This window comes from Mus caroli, unplaced genomic scaffold, assembly GCF_978045245.1.
Source record: "Mus caroli unplaced genomic scaffold, Mus_caroli_1 scaffold_2, whole genome shotgun sequence".
In the NCBI taxonomy this organism is placed as follows: domain Eukaryota; kingdom Metazoa; phylum Chordata; class Mammalia; order Rodentia; family Muridae; genus Mus; species Mus caroli.
In genome coordinates, this window is record NW_028227257.1 from 157,963,195 (window position 1) to 157,979,914 (window position 16,720).

Genomic DNA, 16,720 nt, shown 5'->3' on the forward strand with positions numbered 1-16,720 from the left:
ATTTTTTCCTTAGGTATAGTATTCTAATAAGATAGTTATTTTTATAGAGCAAAGAATAAAAATAGAAAAACCACAGTTAGAATGAGTTAATAGCACAAATTTAAATTTAAAAATTCAAAAACTGTAAAAGGGGGAGGTGGGAGAGACAGCTCAGCACATCTAAGGCACATGTAACGAAGACATCGTGGAAAGAGAAAATTAACTCCTTTAAGTTGTCCTCTAACCTCCACAATGAAATAAACAACTTTAATTAAACAACTTTATCTCATATCTTCAGTAAGCTAACAAAGGTAAGTGGTACATATTACAGTGTATAAAAACAAGAACTGAGAATATATATTAAATATACTAAGTGTAAGACAGCATTACTTCTGTCCTAAAGATGTTCCTATGACATATGCAACAGATGTGTTTAAATTTACATGTCTAGGGCTGGCCAGTTGGCTCAGTGGTTAAGAGCGCCAACTGCTCTTCCGAAGGTCTCGAGTTCAAATCCCAGCAACCACATGGTGGCTCACAACCATCCGTAACGATATCTGATGCCCTCTTCTGGAGTGTCTGAAGACAGCTACAGTGTACTTACATATAATAAATAAATCTTTTAAAAAAATTTACATGTCTATCAATCCTTACATAATTAATTAACTTAGATTTGTTTGTAATACTATTTTTTCAAAGATTTATTTATTTTATGTATGAGTACACTGTAGCTGTCTTCAGACACACCAGAAGAGGTCATTGGATCCTATTACAGATGGCTGTGAGCCACCATGTGGTTACTGGAAATTTTTTTTTTAAGATTTATTTTATTATATTTAAGTATACTGTAGCTGTCTCCAGACACACCCGAGGAGGGCATCAGATCCCATTACAGATGGTTGTGAGCCACCATGTGGTTGCTGGGAATTAAACTCAGGAACTCTGGAAGAGCAGTCAGTGCTCTTAACCACTGAGCCATCTCTCCAGCCCTGTAATTTTATTTTTATTTGTGCATTAGGCTTATAGATATGATCTACCATGCATGGCTTATACTACTTTATTTATTTAATTGCTTATTTATTTGTATTTCTTTATTTATTGGCAGTATTGGGGACTGAAGCTTGGGCCTTCAACATCCTAAGCAAGTGCATGACACTACTGGTGGAGGCCAGAAGAAGGCACTGCATTCCCCAGAGCTGAAGTTATAGGTGGGATGGGCACTGGGAAATAAACTTGGGTCTTCTAAAAAGCAGCAAGCACTCTTAACCAAGGAACCATCCCCCTCACCCCTCATTACTTTAAACTATAAATAAAAGGTAGGCAATAAATAAAAGCTTCAAGATCTCGTTGCAAAATGAGTCAAAGCCAACCTAATAATTTAAAATAACTCTAGAAAGACAGCATAATGGTAGAGCACTTGCTTAGGATGTTGAAAGGCCAAGGTTCAATCCCAAATACTGCCAACAAATAAAGAAATACAAATGAACAAGTAATTAAATAAAGTATTATAAGCCATGCATGGTAGAGCATATTCATAATCTTAGTACTGAGAAGCAGGAACAAGAAAATCTCCCAAATTTGAAGCCAGCTTGAGGTATACAGCAAGTTTTTGTCTAAAAAACAAAATACAAACAAAAATAAACTACAAAGATATTTAACACCATTGTAGCAGATGTTGTTCAGATGTATCAGTTAGCTTTAGGGATAGTGCATTAAATGCTGACCAGCACACGTGCTTTTTTGTCTTCTTCCTGAGGGAGGGGGTTGTCTCTATTATTGATAGCTTCATGCTTGCTAAATCCAGCCATGCCTGCCCCCACCCTTTTTTCTTTGAAGATTAAACTGGCAACCTCTATCACTGAGCCACAGCACACCACATCTGTTGCAAGGTCCATTTAACAAGTTTATCTTAATTTCTCAATACAAAAACAAAAAACAAAAAAACAAAAACAAAAAACACCTTGGATCTTTCTTTGTAGCTACATCCAAACTGGCTAGCCTGCATTCCATTATATATGGATTTCTTAATACACAGAATATAAAATAATGAAGTAGGAAGAGTAGAAAGATTGAGTCTAACATCAATTTTCAAAGACCTATCAAATGCATGGCTTAGAGAAGTGAACACACTACTTACATAAAACTCTGAAATCATACCTTCCTATAAATATTCCTAACGCAGTATTTAAAAATCTCAATATCTGGAGCTGGAGAGGTGGCTCAGGTGTTAAGAGCACTAGCCACTCTTCCAAAGGACCTGGGTTCAAATCCCAGCGCCCACGTAACAGTTCATGATCATAACTGTAACTCCACTTCCAGGGGATCTGACATTCTCACACAGACATACTTGGAGGCAGAACACCAATGTAAATAAAATATTAAACAAATGTTTTAATAAATGTCTAATTGAGTTCTTATGTAATTTTCTTTTTTGTTTTTTGAGACAGGTTCTCATTATCCAGATCAGACTGGCCTTGAACTCATAAGATGCAACTGCCTTTGCCTCTGGAGTCCTGAGATTAAAGGCATCCATCACCACACTGGTCCTATTACTCCTTCCTTCATTCAGCTTATTTGGACTTGCCCTTTAGTCTTCACTGTGTTCTCCTCCAATACAAAGTGAAACATAGAAAACACCATGGAGCCTAGAGCTTCTACACAGTAAGCAAGTGTTCCGCTACCAAATCATAACTCCAGCCCTCTTGATCCTCCAAGAAAGCTGGGATCGCAGCCTGTGCCACTGTTTCTGAAGGGGTGCAGGAACTAAATAAGGGCTTTGTACATGGTAACACATGCCCTACTAGCTTCCAAAACTATGCCTGAAAATTTTTTACTGAAATGAACTATGCTTACTATTAATTTTTTAGCCAAATGATGATACATGAAAAGTGGGAAGATAGCTGGGCGTGGTGGCCCACGCCTTTAATCCCAGCACTTGGGAGGCAGAGGCAGGTGGATTTCTGAGTTCGAGGCCAGCCTGGTCTACAGAGTGAGTTCCAGGACAGCCAGGGCTACACAGAGAAACCCAGTCTCGAAAGAAAAAAAAAAAAAAGAAAAGAAAAGAAAAGTGGGAAGACATTCAATACTATACTAATATAGTAATGTTATGTTTGACTTGGCCTACAACTCTAGCACACACAATAAAAATGCTTAAGATAATTTTAATATAATTTATTCTGAAAAGTAAATCACAATGCAAATGGATATAAAATTTCAAAGTAAAAGTCTCTCTTCCCAAGCTTCTGTATTTAGAACACTGAAAGAAAAAAATTTAGCGATGGAAAAAAAATCCTTAACACTGGTCAGACAAAATTATAAAAAGTTTTACAAGTTGTTGCCAGAATACACACAAAGAAAACCGTACCTGACACATCATAGTCAAAATAATCATTTTACACGTGAATATAGTTGTTCTTTCCTTTCGCTTCATATCAAAGTTTCTGAAGGTTTGGATTACACTTTTGAGTTAGGTAGCACCAGACATCCCTCCCCAGGTTTGGTTTTGTTTTTTAACTTTCCCAAATCCACAGTCATTAAATGATAAGACTTGTTCTCAAGAATATAAACTACTTAAAACCTAGATAATACGTCGCCTTTGGCCTCAAAAATCAGCGGTAATTAATTAGCATTCAATACCATTCTTTCAATTACATTTCTTTTAAAGACAGAACGGGAGGGGGCGCTAAAAAAAAGGTAGACTAGAACCAGCTGGAAAAGGTCTTTTACCTAGAGCCCACTGCACATACCATTTTTCGGCAAACTCTGGATCACCTTCACGGCCGCCTCAAATCTGGTTTCATATACTGACGGTGTGTCCGCCATCTCCAGCTGCCAGCGCCGGCCTCGGTCCCAAGGTCTGTCCGCGGTAATCACACAGCAGCAGCAGCACCAGCTTCCCCAAGAGCCTGCATGAAACTGAACACCGAGCGCAGCCGCGGATTAATGACAGGAGCATTAGCTGGTCAATTCCCCCTTTGCCAGCCCAATCAAGGCCACATCAACTCAGGTGGCCGGGTTCCTTCCTCCTTCGTGGGGCGTGTCTAAGAGTACATCCCAGCCAACAAAAACAGCCCAACAACTCACCGCGAGGAAGAGCATCTCTAGCAGCAGGCCTTGGAGGTTGAGCCGCCCGTAATAGCGGACCCTTTCTCCCACCCGGAAGATGCCGGCCAACCAATCACACCCCCCATTCCTGAGAAGTTCTGCCGTCGGTGGGCAGCCGCCCCACAGCCCCGCCCCAGAGTCACCGGAGGACCCACTAGCCTCTGCCTCCACGGCCGCCGTGCAGCAAACCCCACCCACCCGCTCCACCGCGGTGACGTGCACGGGCTGCGCGTTCTCAGAGGAGGGGAAAAGAGGCTGCTAGGCGCTCCGGTGGGGTTGATCTGTGGAGAACCCGGTGCTTGTTTATGTTCGGGCTGAGGATAGCGAGCCTGGTGACGCGCTAGGATTCTATGCCAGGTCCTAAAGGTGCCCCCTGGATACCGCTAGTGTTTAAAGAAAAGAAAAACACAAGAGTCGGTGGTCCTCAATGCCTAGCCTCGGGGTTAAACTGTAGAAGGGAATGAATCATAAAAGTGGCTTCAAAACTTCTTTTGACACTTACTCTCTGTGACCTAGGAGAAGGCACTTGACCTCTTCTGTGGATATACAACACGCTAAAGGGGAGAAAGGGAGGATTAAGGGCAAGGATGGAAGGGCTTAGCCCTGGCTCCCAAGTCTGGGACAGCTTTCACCGTCTGGCCCCAAGGGTGGCCGCGGAGAGAGCAAAGGTGAGCGGTGGCGGCCTGCTGCGCAACACCTCCACTACCCACTCTCCAGGCCCAGGAGACAGGCACAGCCCACGTCCAGCTCCGCCGGAGGCTAGGGATGGAGAAGGTCGGTGAACAACGTAATGCCCGCGTCGTAGGCACTGAGGAAGCTCGCCGCAGGCGTAGAGTGCCGTGGCCTGGAAATCTCAAGGACGCCCCGCTGGGAACGTCAGTTTTGTCGGTTTAGGATGGGTTGGGAAGATTACTCGTAAAAATCTAGTTGCGAACTATAAGTCACTCTTCCCTTGGAGCCGCGATGTCGGCATTTACCTTGATATAGCCAAATGACTGGCAAGGCCTGTCCGTTTTGTCTCGACGCCTGCCCCGCACCTTGCCCCCGCGGGCTTATGGGAACTGTAGTCCCCCGGCGCTTCCGGACACCTTCTTCTGTAGGCTGGCGTCATTCCCTCCGGTTCCGGTTCGGTTTTTCCTTGTAGCCCACCCTTCCTGTGTGTGGCGGAAGTTCCTTTCTTCCGGATTGCTTTTGGGGCGTCTCCAAAGTACTTCTTAAGCTTCGAGCAAAAAGGAATCTCTGTAGTTCCTCTGACATAGCATGTTCATCTGGGTATTGAGAACAGTGTCGTCTGAAGAGTTCTTTCAGGGCTCATGCGGCCTGTGCTCAAAAGTACCCCAGAAACAGTTCCGGACTCACTGATGGTTTAATCAAAAAGACAAAAGGCACTGGAGGAACGCAGGCTTCACTAGAGAACCGCTCCGAAGTGCTTCACCGCCTTCCTGTGTGTAATGTTTGGCAAATGTATGATCTGTTTCAAAAGCACCGTAAGGTGTTTATAGATGAGGAAATGATAGTTGACTTGCCCAAGGTCCTAAAATTTAATTAGTTAGCAAGCAAGCGAGTGTCAGTCAAATCATAAAACCTGCTATAAATGAGACTTGTCCTAATCATGTAAAAGAGAAACACGTTTTCTAACCTTCTCAACATGAGAACGCTTTGTGTGTTTATCTTTGCCTCACCTACACTTTTCTCGAACTGGGGTGCTTCTCAGTCATTCCTAGTATACTCAGGTATATATATTCTGAAAAAGTGTTGGGTGTTTATTTTTAATACTTGATTTTGACAACTGCTAATTAGACTTACGTAATGAGCTACCCTACTGGTTCTGTAGATCTTTAGTTACTAATGACAGACTAATGACAGCATATTTTGCCAGTGATTGCACTGAATTTTATTTTATTTATTTATTATAATTTTTGTTGTTGTTGTTTTGGAGACAGGGTTTCTCTGTATAGCCCTGGCTGTCCTGGAACTCACTCTGTAGACCAGGCTGGCCTCGAACTCAGAAATCCGCCTGCCTCTGCCTCCGGAGTGCTGGGATTAAAGGCGTGTGCCACCACGTCCGGCTGAGATCAGACTCTTAGCAAGCCTGTAGAGCATTTTTTTTTTTTTAAATTAAGCGATTGATATGGGAATTCCCAGCCCATTGTGAGCGGTACCATCCCTGAGGTGGTGATCCTAGATTCTGTAAGAAAGCAGGCTGTGCAAGCCAGTGAGCAGCATTCCTCCATGGCTTTTGCGTCAGGTTCTGCCTCCAGGTTCCTGTCTTGAGTTTCATTGATGATGAACAGTGATATAGAATAAGCTGAATAAACTCTTTCCTTCCCAAGTTGCTTTTGTTATGGTGTTTCGTCACTGCAATAATAACCCAAACACAGCTGTCTATTACTTGAGAGAAGTTGCAAGTAGGGTAGTTATCAAAATGTGGAGCAGGAAGTAGAAGAAAAGTGTGGGAATTTAACTCATGGTAATAAATTATAAATAGATAAGAGTAGAAGCTCTGATGTGATATAGTGGAATGACTACATAATCATATGTGTTATGTTTCAAAAACTGGAAGGAAAATGTGATGTTTTTATTTCAAAGAAATAATTCAAGGAGATAGATAGCTCTGGTTAAGAGCACTGACTGCTCTTCCAGAAGACCCAGGTTCAATTCCCAGCACCCACATGGTGGCTCACAATGTCTGTAACTCTAGTTTCATGGGATCTAACACCCTCTTCCTGCTTCCTTAGGTACCAGGCATAGATATACCCAAAACATGTACCCAAAACACTAATAGTCATTAAAAAAACAATTATTAAAATATTTAAATATCTTGTTTTAAATTGATGTGTTTAACCTAGTTTAAATATTATAGAATGTGTGTATATATGTATATATAAAATATATGATCACATAGACATATACATTTTTCACATATTCCTTAAAGAAATTAATTTATTTTTTGAAAGTAATGAGTCAAGGGCCAGTGATATATGGCTCAGTGAGTAAAAGTGCTTCCCACCAACTTAACAACCTGAGTTCAATTTCCAGAACCCACATGTTGGCAGTCAAGAACTAATGCCCAAAAGTTGTACTCTGGCGTACACATACACAAGGGAAACAGAGGCATGAGAATCACACCCTTAACTCAGGAGTTCAAACAAGCCTTTACAAAATAGTGAGATTATCAGTTAAAAATAGAAAGAGAGATGGTGTTGCATGACTTTAATCACAGCACTCAGAGAGACAGTCAAGTTTCTGTGAGTTCAAGGCCAGCCTGGTCTACATGGTGTATTCTTGTACAGTCATGTTGACAGACCCTGTCTTTAACACACACACAAAAATAAAACTCAACAACAACAACAAAACTCTAGAGAAATGTTTCAGTACTTCAGAGCACTGGTTGCTCTTGCAACGGATCCAAGTTTGGTTCCTAGCACTCATGTAGGGGTTAACAGCCTCTAGTAACATCAGTTCTTGGGGATCCAATACCCTCTTCTGACTTCCTCTGGTACCAGACACCCATGTGGGGTATAAATCTTGTAGGCAAAACACTAACACTGGTAACATAGAATAAATACATCTGATTTTTAGAAAAGGTCTTGTTTGTTTGGGGCTAGAGAGCTCACTCAACAGTCAAGAACATGCACTGCTCCTCTATAGGACCAAAGGTGAGTCCTGGAGCCCACATTATGGGGCCCATACCCACCTGAAACTCCAGATCCAGGAGATATGACTCCACTGACCTCTACAGGCACATGCACATATGTGCAGATACTCACACAACAGGCACACACACATACACATATTGAAAATAAAATTTAAAAAAGCAATTTGTATAGCTTTGTTGATTTAAAGTGATAAGTCCTGCTGTAATATATTCGTGAATGTGATAGATGGAATCAGTTCCCAAACTGTCTTCTAATTATGTGAAGTTACAATTCTAACTGAAAATTTGATCCCATGAGACACTGTTTAATGTCTCTAAGTATTTTTGTGTATTACTTAATTTGCAGTATTCTTTCTTGGTTGTTTTTTGGTTTTTTTTTGTTTGTTTGTTTGTTTTGTTTTGTTTTGTTTTTCGAGACAGGGTTTCTCTGTGTATCCCTGGCTGTCCTGGAACTCACTCTGTAGATAAGGCTAGCCTCGAACTCAGAAATCCTCATGTCTCTGCCTCCCAAGTGCTGGGATTAAAGACATGCGCCACCACTGCCCAGCAATTTGAAGCATTCTTGATTATGCATTGCTATAGATGTTTTATTTTTAAAATACTTTTGGTCTTAAAAACATAAAATGCTACATTTTTGTGTCCAACAAATCACAAATGAATAAAGATTAAGTTTGAAAGAATTATTTTAGATGTTCCTTCTTTTACAAATACTTCCCAAACTCCCACCATGTTTAGATATGGGTGGGAGTGTATCTCGGTGACAGAGTGCTTCTCCACATGTCTGAGACCTTAGAATAGGCTTTCTGTTCTGCCAAAAAGAAACAAAATTAATTAATCTCAAGGAACTCAAAGTCTAATGTGACAAGACATGTAAGACAGTTAAAACAATGTAGTAGTCTTGAAGAAATAAAGATATATAAAAGTATTAAAGGATATAGAAACAGCCATATTACATTAATGAAATACATGAAATCATGGAAGGCAGAATGGTGAGATGCCTCAGCAGTTGAGAGTGTGCTCTGCTCTTCCAGAGGACCTAAGTTCAATTCCTAATCAGGTGGGTCACAACTGCCTGTAATTCCAATTCTATGAAATCCAACATCTCTGGCATCTATAGGCACTCAACACTGAAGTGGAAAATTTGGTTTGTTTGTTTGTTTGAACTCAGTTGTGTCAAGAGATGCTTTTCTGGGAACTATCTTAGGAGAGGACTTTTTGCTGAGGACAGACACCTAGTGTTTTTCTGGAAGCAGCCTGGAAAAAGGTCATGTGATGTTTTGCTAGAGCAGACACTTGAGAGAACATGCAAAGTTTGGAAGGGGTATAAATATAACCCAACAGACAATGGATGATGCAGTGTAGCATTGGTTCGCCTTGCCTTCTTCGCTGATCGTCATTTGTCGTGACTTCATAGATAAAAATGTACCAGCTTCTCATGATATTTCTGTTGTTTTGTTTTGTTTTGTTTTGTTGCTGTTTTTTTCAGTCTCGGGCCAATTGGCAGAGCTTTGTGGTTTCTTTGGGATCAAACTGCCATTGCCGATTCATAAGTAGTGTTTGCGAGTATATCTAGCTACCACTGCTGATTCATGTGATCTGAACTGCTAATACCCTGACAAGAAAGATTGGAATCACCTAAAAGAACTATTGTTAAACAGCTCCACATCCCCCTTTCCCCTATTAACCTTTTTCTTACCTCTGGTGGGTGGGAGGTTAAAGCATTTAAGTACCCTTATTAAAGGAGGTTTTGAAAATTTTAAGCCATTTTTAAGAGAGAGAAAGGGCTGAGCACTCACATTCATTGTTCCCTGATTTGTGACTTGGATGCAATGTAACCAACCACTTTCTGCTATTTTCTTTTCTTTTAATTATTTCTTTTATTTTTGAGATTATAGTATAATATCATTTCTCCCTTCCCTTTCCTCCCTCTGCACAGTCACATATACCCCCCCACACTTGCTCTCTTTCAAATTCATGGTCCCTTTTTCTACCTTCTGTTAATGCTGCCACACATTCCTCTCCATGGTGAACTGTATCTCCTAGAAGTATAAGCCAAAATAAATCCTCCCTTCCCTCTTTTGCTTTTGTCACATGTTTTGTTACAGCACCAACACAAGTAACTAACTGCCCAAAGCTAAGAACAGCTCTATGATCATCAGCAGTGGAATAGATAAATATGAACGCTCTTCCGGTCAGAACAGCACCAGGGTAGCTAGGGCGCAGGGTCGGCTGACACTCGCCAGCTACCCACAACACCTGCCACAAAATCTTAAGACTTCTGGTGAGTGGAACACAGCTTCTGCTCCAATCCAATTGCGCGCGGGACCTGAGACTGCATTAGTTAGGGAAGCAGAAAACTGGCCTGAGTAGGGCCACAGGCCTCATCCGGCCGGACCAGCACCAAGGTAGCTAGAGTGCAGGGTTGGCAGACACCCGCCAGCTACCCACAACCCCCGACACAGGATTTTGAGACTGCTGGTGAGTGGAACACAGCTTCTGCTCCAATCTTTAAACAGTGACAACGACAACAACTAACCCCAGAGATTACCAGATGGCGAAAGGTAAACGTAATAATCTTACTAACAGAAACCAAGACCACTCACCATCATCAGAACCCAGCACTCCCACTTCGCCCAGTCCAGGGCACCCCAACACACTGGAAAAGCTAGACACAGATCTAAAAGCATATCTCCTGATGATGGTAGAGGACTTCAAGAAGGACTTTAATAACACACTTAAAGAAATACAAAGGAACACTGGTAAACAGGTAGAAGACAGTAAAGAGGAAGCACAAAAATCCCTTAAAGAATTGCAGGAGAACACTGCTAAAGAGTTACAAATCCTTAAAGAAAAACAGGATAACATAATCAAACAGGTAGAAGTCCTTACAGAAAAACAGGAAAACACATCCAAACAGTTGATGGAAATGAACAAAACCATACTAGACCTAAAAAGGAAAGTAGACACAATAAAGAAAACCCAAAATGAGGCAACACTGGAGATAGAAACCCTAGGAAAGAAATCTGGAACCATAGATACCAGCATCAGCAACAGAATACAAGAGATGGAAGAGAGAATCTCAGGTGCAGAAGATTCCATAGAGAACATCGGCACAACAATCAAGGAAAATGTAAAATGCAAAAAGATCCTAACTCAAAACATCCAAGAAATACAGGACACAATGAGAAGACCAAACCTACGGATAATAGGAGTGGATGAGAATGAAGATTTTCAACTCAAAGGACCAGCAAACATCTTCAACAAAATTATAGAAGAAAACTTCCCAAATCTAAAGAAAGAGATGCCCATGAACATACAAGAAGCCTACAGAACTCCAAATAGACTGGACCAGAAAAGAAATACCTCCCAACACATAATAATCAGAACAACAAATGCTCTAAAAAAGATAGAATATTAAAAGCAGTAAGAGAAAAAGGCCAAGTAACATATAAAGGCAAGCCTATCAGAATTACACCAGATTTCTCACCAGAGACTATGAAAGCCAGAAGATCCTGGACGGATGTTATACAGACACTAAAAGAACACAAACTCCAGCCCAGGCTACTATACCCAGCCAAACTCTCAATTAACATAGATGGAGAAACCAAAGTATTCCACGACAAAACCAAATTCACACATTATCTCTCCATGAATCCAGCCCTTCAAAGGATAATAACAGAAAAAAACCAATACAAGGATAGGAACCACGCCCTAGAAACAACAAGAAGGTAATCCCTCAACAAACCGAAAAGAAGACAGCCACAAGAACAGAATGCCAACTTTAACAACAAAAATAACAGGAAGCAACAATTACTTTTCCTTAATATCTCTTAATATCAATGGACTCAACTCCCCGATAAAAAGACATAGACTAACAAACTGGCTACACAAACAAGACCCAACATTTTGCTGCTTACAGGAAACTCGTCTCAGAGAAAAAGATAGACACTACCTCAGAATGAAAGCCTGGAAAACAATTTTCCAAGCAAATGGTATGAAGAAACAAGCTGGAGTAGCCATTCTAATATCTGATAAGATTGACTTCCAACCCAAAGTCATTAAAAAAGACAGGGAGGGACACTTCATACTCATCAAAGGTAAAATCCTCCAAGAGGAACTATCAATCCTGAATATCTATGCTCCAAATACAAAGGCAGCCACATTCATTAAAGAAACTTTAGTAAATCTCAAACCACACATTGCACCTCATACAATAATAGTGGGATACTTCAACACACCACTTTCACCAATGGACAGATCATGGAAACAGAAACTAAACAGGGACACAGTGAAACTAACAGAAATTATGAATCAAATGGATCTGGCAGATATCTACAGAACATTCTATCCTAAAACAAAAGGATATACCTTCTTTTCAGCACCTCATGGTACCTTCTCCAAAATTGACCACATAATTGGTCACAAAACAGGCCTCAACAGATACAAAAATATTGAAATTGTCCCATGCATCCTATCAGATCACCATGGACTAAGGCTGATCTTCAATAACAAAATAAATAATAGAAAGCCAACCTTCACGTGGAAACTGAACAACACTCTTCTCAATGATACCTTGGTCAAGGAAGGAATAAAGAAAGAAATTAAGGACTTTTTAGAGTTCAATGAAAATGAAGCCACAACATACCCAAACTTATGGGACACAATGAAAGCATTTCTAAGAGGAAAACTCATAGCTCTGAATGCCTCCAAAAGGAAACTAGAGAGAGCACACATTAGCAGCTTGACAACATACCTAAAAGCACTAGAACAAAAGGAAGCAAATTCACCCAAGAGGAGTAGACGGCAGGAAATAATCAAACTCAGGGGTGAAATCAACCAAGTGGAAACAAGAAGAACTATTCAAAGAATCAACCAATCAAGGAGCTGGTTCTTTGAGAAAATCAACAAGATAGATAAACCCTTAGCCAGACTCACTAGAGGGCACAGGGAAAGCATCCTAATTAACAAAATCAGAAATGAAAAAGGAGACATAACAACAGATCCTGAAGACATCCAAAACACCATCAGATCCTTCTACCAAAGGCTATACTCAACAAAACTGGAGAACCTGGATGAAATGGAGAAGTTCCTAGACAGATACCAGGTACCAAAGTTGAATCAAGATCAGGTTAATGATCTAAACAGCCCTATATCTCCCAAAGAAATAGAAGCAGTCATTAATAGTCTCCCAACTAAAAAAAGCCCAGGACCAGATGGGTTTAGTGCAGAGTTCTATCAGACCTTCAAAGAAGATCTAATCCCAGTTCTTCACAAACTATTCCACAAAATAGAAACAGAAGGTACTCTACCCAACTCATTCTATGAAGCCACAATTACTCTGATACCTAAACCACAAAAAGACCCAACAAAGATAGAAAACTTCAGACCAATATCCCTTATGAATATTGATGCAAAAATCCTCAATAAAGTTCTTGCTAACCGAATCCAAGAACACATCAAAACAATCATCCATCCTGACCAAGTAGGTTTCATCCCAGGGATGCAGGGATGGTTCAATATATGGAAATCCATCAACGTAATCCAGTATATAAACAAACTCAAAGACAAAAACCACATGGTCATCTCGTTAGATGCGGAAAAAGCATTTGACAAGATCCAACACCCATTCATGATAAAAGTCTTGGAAAGATCAGGAATTCAAGGCCCATACCTAAACATGATAAAAGCAATCTACAGCAAACCAGTAGCCAACATCAAAGTAAATGGTGAGAAGCTTGAAGCAATCCCTCTAAAATCAGGGACTAGACAAGGCTGTCCACTTTCTCCATACCTATTCAACATTGTACTTGAAGTCCTAGCCAGAGCAATTCGACAACAAAAGGAGATCAAAGGGATACAAATTGGAAAAGATGAAGTCAAAATATCACTTTTTGCAGATGATATGATAGTATATATAAGTGACCCTAAAAATTCCACCAGAGAACTCCTAAGCCTGATAAACAGCTTCGGTGAAGTAGCTGGATGTAAAATTAACTCAAACAAATCAATGGCCTTTCTCTACACAAAGAATAAACAGGCTGAGAAAGAAATTAGGGAAACAACACCCTTCTCAATAGTCACAAATAATATAAAATATCTTGGCGTGACTCTAACTAAGGAAGTGAAAGATCTGTATAATAAAAACTTCAAGTCTCTGAAGAAAGAAATTATAGAAGATCTCAGAAGATGGAAAGATCTCCCATGCTCATGGATTGGCAGGATCAACATTGTAAAAATGGCTATCTTGCCAAAAGCAATCTACAGATTCAATGCAATCCCCATCAAAATTCCAAATCAATTCTTCAACGAATTAGAAAGTGCAATCTGCAAATTCATCTGGAATAACAAAAAACCTAGGATAGCAAAAACTCTTCTCAAGGATAAAAGAACCTCTGGTGGAATCACCACGCCGGACCTAAAGCTTTACTACAGAGCAATTGTGATAAAAACTGCATGGTACTGGTATAGTGACAGACAAATAGACCAATGGAATAGAATTGAAGACCCAGAAATGAACCCACACACCTACGGTCACTTGATCTTCGACAAGGGAGCTAAAAACATCCAGTGGAAGAAAGACAGCATTTTCAACAAATGGTGCTGGCACAACTGGTTGTTAACATGTAGAAGAATGCGAATCGATCCATTCCTATCTCCTTGTACTAAGGTCAAGTCTAAGTGGATCAAGGAACTTCACATAAAACCAGAGACACTGAAACTTATAGAGGAGGGAGAAAGTGGGGAAAAGCCTTGAAGATATGGGCACAGGGGAAAAATTCTTGAATAGAACAGTAATGGCTTGTGCTGTAAGATCGAGAATTGACAAGTGGGACCTCATGAAACTGCAAAGCTTCTGCAATGCTAAAGACACCATCAATAAGACAAAAAAACCACCAACAGATTGGGAAAGGATCTTCACCTATCCTAAATCAGATAAGGGACTAATATCCAATATATATAAGGAACTCAAGAAGGTGGACTCCAGAAAGTCAAATAACCCCATTAAAAAATGGGGCTCAGAACTGAACAAAGAATTCTCACCTGAGGAATACCGAATGGCAGAGAAGCACCTGAAAAAATGTTCAACATCCTTAATCATCAGGGAAATGCAACTCAAAACAACCCTGAGATTCCACCTCACACCAGTCAGAATGGCTAAGATCAAAAATTCAGGTGACAGCAGATGCTGGCGAGGATGTGGAGAAAGAGGAACACTCCTCCATTGTTGGTGGGATTGCAAGCTTGTACAACCACTCTGGAAATCAGTCTGGCGGTTCCTCAGAAAATTGGACATAGTACTACCGGAGGATCCAGCAATACCTCTCCTGGGCATATATCCAGAAGATGTCCCAACCGGTAAGAAGGACACATGCTCCACTATGTTCATAGCAGCCCTATTTATAATAGCCAGAAGCTGGAAAGAACCCAGATGTCCCTCAACAGAGGAATGGATACAGAAATTATGGTACATTTACACAATGGAGTACTACTCAGCTATTAAAAAGAATGAATTTATGAAATTCCTAGCCAAATGGATGGACCTGGAGGGCATCATCTTGAGTGAAGTAACACAATCACAAAAGAACTCACACAATATGTATTCACTGATAAGTGGATATTAGCCCAAAACTTAGGATACCCAAGATATAAGATACAATTTGCTAAACGCATGAAACTCAAGAAGAATGAAGACCAAAGTGTGGACACTGTGCACCTTCTTAGAATTGGGAACAAAACACCCAGGGAAGGAGTTACAGAGACAAAGTTCGTAGCTGTGATGAAAGGATGGACCATTTAGAGACTGCCGTATCCAGGGATCCATCCCATAAGCAGCTTCTAAATGCTGACACCATTGCATACACTAGCAAGATTTTGCTGAAAGGACCCAAATATAGCTGTCTCTTGTGAGACGATGCCGGGGCCTAGCAAACACAGGAGTGGATGTTCACAGTCAGCTATTAGATGTATCACAGGGCTCCCAATGGAGAAGCTAGAGAAAGTACCCAAGGAGCTAAAGGGATCTGCAACCCTATTGTTGGAACAACATGATGTACTAACCAGAACCCCAGAGCTCTTGTCTCTAGCTGCATATGTATGGAAAGATGGCCTAGTCGGCCATCACTGGAAAGAGAGGCCCATTGGACTTGCAAACCTTATATGCCCCAATATAGGGGAATGCCAGGGCCAAAAGAATGGGAATGGGTGGGTAGGGAAGTGGGGGGCGCTATGGGGGACTTTTGGGATAGCATTGGAAATGTAACTGAGGAAAATATGTAATAAAAATATTAAAAATTAAAAAAAAATAATATAACTTGAAATATTTGCAGACAAATGGATGGAACTATTAAAAAGATCCTATATGAGGTAACTCAGACCCAGAAAGACAAATATGGTATGTGCTCACTTATAAGTGGATGTTAACTATTAAAGAAAGGATAGTCATGCTACAATCCACAGATTCTTAGGGCTTAAGGGGGTGCCAGTGGGGGTGGGGTGAAACACATGTGAGATGAAAATAGGAAAGGCCAGGTGGGGACGGGTAATGGGCGAAGGAAAGGCAGAGAGGGAGAGGGGGAGAGAGAAGAAAGGAGATGGAGGGAGGGAGGGGAGGAGGGAGGGAGGGAAGAAGGGAGAGAGAGAGAGAGAGAGAGAGAGAGAGAGAGAGAATGAATATGGGGAGGGAAAACTGAAAGTGGGGAAAATTTGGAAGGATGATGTGGAAACTTAGTGATGGGAACTCCCTGGATTCTATGAAAGTGAACCTAGCTCTCAAGGACTCCAAGTAATGTGAGACATGAAGCTTGAACTGGCCATCATATGTAACACAAACCCAGCCACACAACCTCTGATCCATAATTTGTCCTGTTTGAAAGATATGGTTGGGTAATGGTGGCACAGAATTTGTGGGAGTGGCCAACCAATTGATTGGTCCTACTTGAGGCTCATGTCATGAGAGGGAGCCCATTCCTGACACTACCT

General features: G+C 40.9%; 1 protein-coding gene across 6 annotated transcripts in view; it reads right to left on the reverse strand.

Moving 5' to 3' along the window:
- The window catches only part of Acbd5 (acyl-CoA binding domain containing 5), a 50,871-nt gene extending 45,704 nt beyond the window's left edge, over nucleotides 1-5,167 (reverse strand). For 3 of the 6 annotated variants that reach the window (XM_021149350.3, XM_021149341.2, XM_029471620.2), the window contains exons 1-2: nucleotides 4,063-4,277; nucleotides 3,726-3,894 (exon numbers count right to left, since the gene is read on the reverse strand). In XM_021149350.3, the coding sequence (XP_021005009.1) occupies nucleotides 3,726-3,894; nucleotides 4,063-4,077 (184 nt within the window). In that variant the 5' untranslated portion in view covers nucleotides 4,078-4,277. The other 3 variants (XM_029471612.2, XM_029471624.2, XM_029471610.2) reach the window with 3 other exon arrangements.
- Between the last annotated feature and the right edge of the window lie 11,553 nt (nucleotides 5,168-16,720).